Source organism: Perognathus longimembris, chromosome 5 (genome assembly GCF_023159225.1).
Source record: "Perognathus longimembris pacificus isolate PPM17 chromosome 5, ASM2315922v1, whole genome shotgun sequence".
In the NCBI taxonomy this organism is placed as follows: domain Eukaryota; kingdom Metazoa; phylum Chordata; class Mammalia; order Rodentia; family Heteromyidae; genus Perognathus; species Perognathus longimembris.
The window spans coordinates 18,732,492-18,743,399 of NC_063165.1; the positions used below are offsets into that span (position 1 = coordinate 18,732,492).

At 35.7% G+C, this 10,908-nt stretch overlaps 1 protein-coding gene across 1 annotated transcript; it reads left to right on the plus strand.

The window, feature by feature from the left end:
- The first annotated feature begins 264 nt into the window (after window positions 1-264).
- Window positions 265-10,545, plus strand: Hspa13 (heat shock protein family A (Hsp70) member 13). The gene is made up of 5 exons (XM_048346410.1): window positions 265-350; window positions 1,870-2,210; window positions 5,061-5,274; window positions 6,615-6,782; window positions 8,397-10,545. The coding sequence occupies exons 1-5, from the start codon at window positions 326-328 to the stop codon at window positions 9,056-9,058; spliced, it is 1,410 nt and encodes a 469-aa protein (XP_048202367.1). The 5' UTR covers window positions 265-325; the 3' UTR covers window positions 9,059-10,545.
- Window positions 10,546-10,908: the final 363 nt, after the last annotated feature.

The following is a 10,908-nucleotide window of genomic DNA, read 5'->3' on the forward strand; positions in this document are numbered from 1 at the left end:
TGGCTAAAGAAACTACCTCTAAGTAGCTTGAGGCGCCGCACGTTTGATTATATACACTTTTTTTTTTTTTTTAATACCCCCGTTTCCCTTCACCTCAGCCTGATTGGTTCGTCATTCAGTGAGTCTCTTTCGTCACTGTCAGTGGCTGAAATGAGGGATCTTGGGCCCCGTGGACTCACGGTAGTTGAAGTCTATTGCGGTTGGAGTGGTAAGTACTTGAGAGAAACTGGACTACATTTCCCAGGAGGCTAAGAGAGAGCGGGCGGCGTGGAGGCGGCGCTTTGCGTCTAGTACAGTCATCCCAAGCCTCTTCGGCGGGATTGTAATGGCCAGAGAGATGACGATCTTAGGTCAGTGCACTGGGGCTCCCTGTCATTGTGGCAGTCGTCCGGGCGGTCTGGGGAGATTACTGCCACTAAGGATAGTTCTCTCACGCTCGGAATCCAGCTTCCCCAGCGGGAGGAATGCCAGAAAAGTGTTTTTGAAGGCTGACTGTTTTTGTTCGGAGCCGGAGTGGGGGAGGGGGGAGCGCCTCTGAACGGGGTCCTTGTTAGGACCGCTGGGACCTCGCGTTTGGGGATGCCATTTTACCAATCTAACCTCCGGCTGGGATTGTTGACCGCATTTGGGTCTTTAGGGGTGCTGCGAGGGCGTGCACTTACCTTCAGGACCCCTTTGTGGAGGCAGGGGTCCCGCTGCATCCCGAGCTCTGGACTTTAGGGGGTGCTGAGGCCTGGTCTTTGGAGGGATTGTAGGCCTCTTTGACGTCTAACCCCTCATACTCTTTCCCCTAAATCTAGTTCGGGAATGTACCTTCAGCCTAGAAGGTGATGAAATGGTTCTGAAATGTGCTTGTGGATCGAACTGAAGAGTGGGAGTTAAAGATTGATTTTTCATTTCCTTGAATCAGGTCTTGATGCAGATCAGTTATCAGTGCAGATCAAATTGAGGTTTGGGGTTGCATATAACGGGGGTATAAACAGACATGAATAGAATCTTTCTGATTGATCCTAAATTCAGAGCGCTGCTTTTCTTCTTTGTTTACAGTATGCTTCCCTTGTTTGTTTGTTTTTATATATATATGTATATGTATATATATATATATATATATATATATATATATTTGGTTTTCTCCTTAAGTGATTGCTGCTCATCTCTAGCTGGTGTGGAAAATAGAATAATGTCCAAAATTTGCCTTCAGGGAGCTTGATACTCAATGACAGCAGAGCTATTCAGTTTTTTACTTTTTCCTCTAAATATTACCTCTCTGTCGTCAATTCATGTTTGAATACATAAAACATGACCTGGGCTCTGTTCTAAAGGGACAGTTTAACATCTCAGCGATTTTTAAAAATCGTTGTATCTATTTTATCCCTTTTCTTGGGAGAAGGCTATAGTGGATAAAGAGTTTTAGCATTATAGTGACAAAGCCTTTGCTGTGAGAATTTCATTAATGGAACTTGATTTTATTGATGAAAAATAAAATTATTCATAAAGCTTTAAAATTTACATACTTATAGATCCAGAAAATTGGATTCTGTTAGCTTTTGTTTCAGTTGCATGGTGTTTTCTGTGAGAATCAACACAATCACTGAACATTTTGTTTTATTACCATTAGTGACTACACAAATGTAGAGCTTTTTTGTCTTTTGTTTTTTGCGTTTGCTTCTGTTATTCCTTTAATTATAAGCATTGTGTCCTATGAAAAATGTAATGTCTAAAAGAAATATTATTATTCCTATAAAGTAAGATTTTATAGATGGAAATGTTTACTCTTGTTTTAAAGAACAATATTAGAAAGAGACTTTTTAAGTAGTAAATAAACATTGTAGTTTGATAAGATGTATCTTTTATTTGGCTTATTTCCAGGATCAGCTGTTTTGACTCTCCTGTTGGCTGGCTATTTGGCACAACAGTATTTACCATTGCCTACTCCAAAAGTGATTGGCATTGACCTAGGTACCACCTATTGCTCTGTTGGGGTGTTTTATCCTGGCACGGGAAAAGTAAAGGTGATTCCAGATGAAAATGGGCACATCAGTATACCCAGCATGGTGTCCTTTACGGACAATGATGTATATGTGGGATATGAAAGCTTAGAGCTTGCAGATTCAAATCCTCAAAATACAATATATGATGCCAAAAGATTCATAGGTAAGATTTTCACCCCAGAAGAGCTGGAGGCTGAAATTGGCAGATACCCATTTAAGGTAAGATATCTGAAGTCTATATTAATGCTCTTTCCTCATATACTTCCAATTTATGTGCTGGCTTCACATTGCAAACCATTATATCTTAACTGGCTTAATCTTTATTGATGTTATGGTATCTTAGGGAATTCCAGGGCAGCGCCTAGATGAAGTAACCCACTGCTTTAAGATGACAATCAGACCTATGTCTTATTTGTATTCCTGCTTTTGCATCTTGAGAATATGTGGTTAACAATTCAAAAGTATTAGCAAGGATAGTAACTTCTATGTGCTACATATAGGTATCTGTGTATGAGTATGTATATCCTGTATTTATATGAAGAGATCTGATTGCTAGATATGTTTTTTTCTGACTAAGTTTGACAATATTTCAGTTAGTAGGATCACATCAGTATTGTTAATAGCTATGTATGATGATGACTTTCACCTTAATTGATCAGTCTCTATCTGCACATTTAGTATCCCACTGATTTTTTATGTTTAGCAAATATTCTTGTATGCATATCTTTACATACTTCTGAAAACTGCATGATTTGAATTCTACAGGTAGCATTAATAGATTGAAAGTGTAAATACCTTTAAAGATTTTGATTTATATTGTTAAGATTGTGCACAAGAAAGATGATGTGTTCTTAAGCATTTTTTTTAGAGTGAGTCTGTATCTACTAATTTCTGCCTTTTTGTTTTTGTTTTGTTTGTTTGTTTATTTGGGGGGGGGGCTTGAACTCGGGGCCCTGGACACTGTCCCTGAGCCTCTTTGTACTCAAGGCATAGTGCTTTACCACCTAAGCAACAGCTCCAATGTTTGAGTGGTTACTTGTAAATAAGAATCTCACAGGAAGTTTTCTGCCCTGGCTGGTTTTGAATTACAGCCCTCATATCTCAGCCTCCTGGGTAGCGAGGATTACAAATGTGAGCCACCAGCACCAGGCATGTCTAGCATTTGATGAGCGAAAAAATGCATTATGTATTCAATTTTTATTTCTAAGACAGATATGGTAATACAGGCTCGCAATTCCAGCCACTTGAGAGGCAGTAGGAGGACCCTAGGCAAAAGCAAGAGACCCTATCTGAAAAATAATCTGTAAGCAAGAGGACTACAGACGTGACTAAAGTGTTAGAGCACTTGCTTAGCAAACCTAAGGCTTTGAGTTTAATCCCCACTACTCTCCTCAGAAGAAGTTTCTAGTATAATAAGATCATATTTCTTAGAAAAGTTTTTAGTAGTAGGTTTTGTCCTTTGACCTGTTTCCTTTTGTCATATTTCTGTTTTCTTTGATGACAATGAAGAACTTTTGCTATATATTGATGAGAATTTTTTTAAAATATCAAAATTCATTTCTAGATGAATTAGTTTTAAAGTAATTTGATAATTGCTTTAATGCTGCTTATTGGATAAATCCTCTGTAAACAGTCTCAAGTTTTTAATATATTTACAAAGGAGAGCAATTTGTTTCCTAGTCTTGCAGTTTGTTACTTGGTTCACTCGTTTTTACTTTTCTTTCTTGGGATTAAAATATTAATGATAAGATAACTTAAAGCTAATTTCTCTAGTAGTGTTGAATATGTTACTTATCTAAGTCATTTTGTTACTGTTTTTAAGTTTATAAGTGACTTTATTTTTTAAAATTGTTTCTGGTGGTACTGGCAGAATAGTATCTTATATTAGTAGTCTCTGTATAGCTTGAAATATTTTTTTAGAAGTACTTTCCAGAAATAATTATTAGAAGGTCAGATTTTCTTGATCGAAACCTAACTATAAGGCCCAGAATGACTGTATGGAGGGGATTCCTGTAATTTACTAGAATAGATTAGTTTTCTTTATTATTGTTACATTGAAAAAACTAGGATAATATACTTTAAAGTTAATTCAGATTTTATTTACTGTGTAACCACAGTAAGAAAGATATTAAGCTACAGTATGTATTTTCATGAAAGAATGTAAATGATTTGTTGATAAGAAAACAGTGAAATAGATAGTTATTTTTAATAGGAGCTATATATCTCACTCAGGTATCTATTCCTTTCAGAAACATGAGAGGAAAATAAAAGAAGATTCCTTATACATTAATCATACCCACAGTCAACTACTGGCTGAAAATATAAAATTCCAGAAATATACAATTCACAAATTTTTTTTTAAACTTGGTTGCTTTATTTTGTTCTTTTTTTTTATTAACATTGCAAAACGCTTTAAACAATTCACAAATTTTAAATTGCATACCATTCTGAGTAACAGTGCTATCTTGCACCATCCTTTCCCATCTGGGTATGCTGCCTGCATGCTAATAACCCAGTACCCTTCTTGATTATGAGATTCACTCTTGAGCTTTCCTACTGTGTATGTTCAAGAAACATTTATTTTACTTTTTAATGCCCCCAGTGCCCAATAGTAGTGATAGTGGCAATTTGGATGTGCCAAAGAGAAGCAGCAAAGTATTTATTTAAGGGAAAATACATCCAGTAGGGGTTTTGGAACATAGTCCTCTTAGAAAGAGGGAGGGTGGAGTCTCCTGTATTCTTCATTTATTTTATTAATAGACATATAATGAGGACATTATGCATTCCAGGTATTTGCTTTATAATTGATTTTATACTGCTATTACAGAAAACTAATGTGGGTTTTTATTTTTTACAGTGTAGTGTTTAGTTAGATCTAATTTTGGTAAATATATTGGATAAATTATAGTGAATTTTATAACGTTGTAAGGGTTGAAGTTTATGACTTAGGTTAACGTTTGTCAGGTATTTGAGTAAAGCCAGTCTGGATGTATATAATTATAGACATATATGTATGGAAGAACATACACACTTTATATCCCTCTTTTTTTTTTCAAATCTTATTCACAGGTTTTACACAAAAATGGGATGGCAGAGTTTTCTGTGACAAGTAATGAAACCATCACCGTTTCCCCAGAGTATGTTGGCTCTCGACTGTTACTGAAATTAAAGGAAATGGCAGAGGAATATCTAGGAATGAACGTTGCCAATGCTGTCATTTCTGTACCAGCAGAGTTTGACCTGAAACAGAGAAATTCAACAATTGAGGCTGCCAACCTTGCAGGTAACAACACATGATATTTTGTTAAAGCTTGAAAATCTTTAGTAGTAAGACTCAGTATGGTGTAAATCATTTAACCATAGGAACATAATCAAACTTCCTTCATGACAGACAAATTGGATAGGTTGTTATGTAGGTTTGTAAAGGATAATTATAGCTACATAGCACAATGTAAAATTTTAATTTAGACTAGGCATATGACAGAGACCCAGACACTGGGATTTATCTAGTGAGACATTCTTTTGTTTCAAAATTTCCTTAATGTTAAGGTTATGTTTTCAAAAAAATCCTGAGATGAAACAAAATTCTTTGAACAGTATTGAAATGTTGAATGCCTTAGCAAATGAAATAGATAAATCCTTTTTTGTGTGAATGAGAGGGAAACTATAAGATACAATATGAGGTTGTCACAGAGCTTCTTAACCTTACTTTAGGGACATTGGGGTTGGATACAGAATATTTAGCTGTATTGATAGCCTATATTCACTCTCCCACCAAGTGATGACAGTCATAAATACCTCCATTGCCATGTTTCCGGGAGATAGAATTCTTCATGCTTGAGAATCAGTGATAGAGTGTGCATCAGAAGTAACATGCTATGAAGAAAGAACAGGGTAAAATAACCAGGTTAGAGGATGAGGAAGGGCTTGTGGGTTTTTAAATATCTTGTTGAGTATCTCCTTGGAAACATGACATTTAAAATGACTTGAAGGACGTGAGTTCTTACCCATGTGTATATATGTAGGAAGCAACCAGTGCCATAGTCACTAAGTGGCAATTTGATGGTCAGAAGATAAGGAGTTGGCTAATGGGACCAGAACATAAAAATGAAATTGGAGCCCTAAAAGGAAGGTATTAGATTATTTAGAGGAATTCTTCAGTTGGAATGTTCTATGTTCTAATGCCATATTACTTTTCAAGCTACTCTTTTACTGTTAGAGTTAATCTAAGCAGGACTTTTGCTCTGGGAAACTTAGCCTTTTGCCTATTCAAGATAAGATAAAAAATTATCATTTCCATGCTAATTATACTCTATATTGATTCTCATATGTTCCTTAGTTGAATGTAGATACAAAAATTTTGATATTTTGAAAACATGAGTTAATAAAGTTTACTTCTTTTACTAAACCTGGATTTTTATTCTTTTATATTCTACTTTTTTGGTGTAATTGTAATGACATCATTTAGGAAAGCCTACTGTTATTCTCTTTGTGTCATTTCTATCATTTGTAGCTGTTCTTATTTTTACTCAACAATACTATTATAGAAGAAGTATGCATACTATAAAGTTGAACACGGAGCATTTTTATCTCACTGATTGTTCTTCCCTCCCACACATTTAGGACTGAAGATCCTGAGGGTAATAAATGAGCCCACGGCAGCAGCGATGGCATATGGTCTCCACAAGGCTGATGTCTTCCATGTCTTAGTTATAGACTTGGGTGGAGGAACTCTCGATGTGTCATTACTGAACAAACAAGGAGGGATGTTTCTTACTCGAGCCATGTCTGGTAAGAGGGGTACAGAGGGAAGTTGGAGGTTCTTCCACATACCTAACAGGTAGCAAATTGACTGATTCAGAATATTAGATTTATTTGAAGTTTTTGTTACATACTATTTATAATACTCTGCATATTTATAGCAACATTTTTAAGTTAAAAAATGGGTGGGCAAGTGTATTCTAGGGATGGAAAGTCAATGTAACAATCAAAAATCTAATGAATTCCCTGCAGTTGCTGACTGAAACAGAAAAGCAATAATTACTTTAGTAATGGAAGACTAAATGTTACTCCTCTTCACATCAGGAATACAGACAAGATGTCCTCTTTAAACATTTCTATTCCCCATTATGTTGAAAGTTGAAGACATTGCAGTAGTACAGGAAAGGAAAAGCGTAAACATCAAGAAACAAATGTTTCTTTACTCATGGATGACGTGGCTATATACTGTGGAAGATTCTAAGGAACCTACAAACCAACTATTGAAACTATTAAATATTGTCTCCAGATAAAAGAATGATGCACTCCTGTCAAAAAAGAAAAGCAAAGTCAGCATCATATAAGTCAAATAAAAGTTGTAGGCCTCAGTATTGATAGTTTGTTTTTTTTTTAAGATTTTGTTTTGTTCAGTTGAGGTTGAGAAATGAAGACTTCATTAGAAATTGATTATAGTGTTGTGCCATATTATTTTTCTTTTACTCAAACTATGAGTCAAAATAAATTCTGGGTATTTGTATTATATTGCTCTTTCCCATTGGACTCATTTCCCCCTATTTTTAGCCTTTATGAAAATAAATATTAGTAGTACTTCTTAATTACAGAGTACAGTTTTTCCTGTTGAGAGTGGTGATATTTAGTGTTTGTAAACTCCGTCTCTATGTTAAAGTAATTATTTGATAACCTTCCTTTCATGTCATTTAAAAATATTAGTTACTCTGTGTTCTGTTTTTGTGAAGCTTTTGTTTCCATTTTTTCCTTCCCCCTTGGGGCTTTAAACTCAGGGCTTTGTGCTACTAGGCAAATGCAGTACAATGTGAGCCACAGATCTAGCCCTTTTTACTTTTATTATTTTCTAGTTAGAGTCTTGCACTTTCTGCTTAGACTGACCTTGGACTGTGATTCTTTTACCTCCATCATCCACATTGCTGAAATTAGATATGTATATCCCAGTCCCAGCTTCTTCTTTGATATACGGTCTAACCATTTGTGCCCAAACTAGCCTATTTCTGCCTACCAAGTACCTGTAGTTAAAAAACATGTGTCCACAGGAAGGGAATATGACCTAGTTGTAGAGTGTTTGCTTTGTGTACATGAAGCCCTGGGTTCGATTCCTCAGCATCACATATATATATAAAGCCAGAACTGGCACTGCTAGGGACAGTGCATAGGCCCTGAGTTCAAGCTCCAGGAATGGCAAAAATACAAACAAAAAACAAAAAGCAAAACACTTGTCCAGTGAGTCCAGCTTTAATGTACACTGCTTTTAATCTGTCTATGAAACAAATCTTAACATATGGGAATTGTTATTCTTAGAATATCATTTTTGTACATATACAGATGTGTATATATACACACAATTACACATACATAAGTATAATTCAGAAACTTTTGTTATTGTCCACTCAGGAAACAATAAACTTGGAGGACAAGACTTCAATCAAAGGCTGCTTCAGTACTTATATAAGCAGATCTACCAAACATATGGCTTCATTCCCTCTAGGAAGGAGGAAATTCACAGATTGAGACAAGCTGTGGAAATGGTCAAATTAAATCTGACTCTTCAACAGTCTGCCAAGATGTCAGTATTACTAACCGTGGAAGAAAAGGACCAAAAGGAACCTGGTGACACTGAGCTACCCCAGGCCCTTCTTACCCCAGTGGACGGAACCCGTGTGAGCAAACTGCTTACCCCTGGCCTTTCTAAAAAGGAACATGGGAAAAGCCAGGTTTTGTTTGAAACAGAGATATCTCGGAAGCTCTTTGATACCCTTAATGAAGATCTCTTTCAGAAAATACTCGTGCCTATCCGGCAAGTATTAAAGGAGGGCCACCTGGACAGGACTGAGATTGATGAGGTGGTTTTGGTTGGGGGCTCTACTCGTATTCCGAGAATCCGCCAGGTCATTCAGGAGTTCTTCGGGAAGGATCCCAACACATCCGTAGACCCTGACTTGGCTGTAGTGACAGGAGTGGCTATCCAAGCAGGGATTGATGGAGGCTCTTGGCCGCTCCAAGTCAGTGCTTTAGAAATTCCCAATAAGCATTTACAAAAAACTAACTTCAACTAAATGCAGAAGGAATGATGATCATTTGTCATCTTGTCTGATCATCTCTTCTTGTTATCAGACTGCCTCTGTCTAAAATGGAAGGTTCTCACAGATTTACCTAGAAAGCAACATTTCCATACAGGAAACTTTTACATAGTATTTTGATTGAGAATTGAGAATGTGACCAAATTGATCCTGTTTAATCTTGGAGAAGTGTCATTCCCACAAATACTCAAGTGATTAGGAGTTGAAGTAATAGCACTGGTGGCTATATCTTCTAGATTTTGGAAGTATGTAACCACATGCACTTAACATTGTGTTCTATAAACTCTAAGAGTGCCAATTCTAAGATTCTCAGTTCTTAATGAATTGTGTTAGTAAGAGCTGGTAGCTGGACCTGTACTTGAAGGACAGTGTTGATGTCATGTATTTACATTGACTGGGAGAGAGCAGTATTATTAAGTTGCATATACAAGACTCAGTAACTGCCATATGACAAAGGTAGTTTGACACACTCAGTAACCCATTACATGTCTCATTCTTATGGGCTACATTCTCCAGATCAGTTTGCTTTCTTTCTAAGATAGCTATCAATTTATTCAAATTTCTCTATGCCTGCTAGTGGAAACCCTAATTTGTATTATAGTTCCTTCATCTCCTGTGCATTGTTCTTTGCTTGGATTTCCACAGTTCTGTCTAGTGGGTGGATATTAATTACATCTAATGTGTTAATGTCATATTAAAGTCATCACTATTTCTTTGGTTATCCATAATCCTTGCAGCATTCATTACCTTCTGTTGTATTTTTATTTCTTCAGTTCTGTTTCTATATGTCCTGGAAAAAAAAAATGTTAAGCTTCCATATTATTTGATGGAGCTTTACTAAAATATTTTTAACCATATGTGATTTTGAATGAAGAAAATGTGCCCAATTGTAAGAGCTGTATTACTTCATTATATTTTTAAAATAATTACAAAATTGGACTATTTTCAGCTATAAATTTAGCATGTGGTAAAATCATGCCTTTGTGAAGATTAGAAATAAAGGTAATGTGGAACTGGCAGTGTGGAAACCTTTTCCTGAGGTAAGTGACCTATTAATGTATTTGTTTTGCATTTTTGATCCTCTAAGAGAAGCCACAAGGACCAAGAAGTAAATATAGTCATTAAGTTTCAGTGATGTCCATATTATTTGAAGATATTTGCATTTTTTTCCTTAATAGAGACATGCTTCATATTGAAAATTGTTCTGGTCAATCCTTTTGTTAGTGTATCTGCTTTATCTAGTGTTGAACATGAAAGGCTGTTAAATTTTCGGTTACTGAAAGAGAACTAAGTAAACTTATTTCGACATGGAAATATTTCAGATTCTCATAGTGTAATGATGAATAAAATTATTATTTTTAATAGGTCTGAAAAGGAAAATGTAAAAATTTTCTCAGCAGTAAAATTGCAAATTTCAATCAAATACTTTCTGTGTACAGAAAATGTCTGTAGTAGATTGATAGGAAAAGTAGGAACTGTTTTATTCTAGAACTAATGGAGAAATGCCAAAGATGACTCCTTCACTGCATTATGAAGATACTCAAGTGCTCCCTTGGACTTCATATAAGTCTTTATTAATAGATTTTTAAGATTAAAAAAGTGTCTTGGAGAGAAAGTGTTGAATTATCTCAATCTCCACATACAGTATCAGCTTTACTATGAAGCATTTAATAATTTTTAAAAAGCTTGCCTTGGTCAGGTATTTTGGTGTGGTTCAAGATTGTTAACTACTGGCACTTTTAAAGGACATGTTTTGTAAAAGATGGCAGCTAATCTCATACAAAAATTGGGAATTAAATTTGTGTCAAAAATAGAATGGCAGGGCT

Coding starts and splice junctions, on each gene's coding strand:
- Hspa13 (XM_048346410.1), top strand. CDS start 326: ATGGCCAGAGAGATGACGATCTTAG. Junction 2,211..5,060: donor TTGGCAGATACCCATTTAAG/GTAAGATATCTG, acceptor TCTTATTCACAG/GTTTTACACAAAAATGGGAT. Junction 6,783..8,396: donor TCTTACTCGAGCCATGTCTG/GTAAGAGGGGTA, acceptor TTGTCCACTCAG/GAAACAATAAACTTGGAGGA.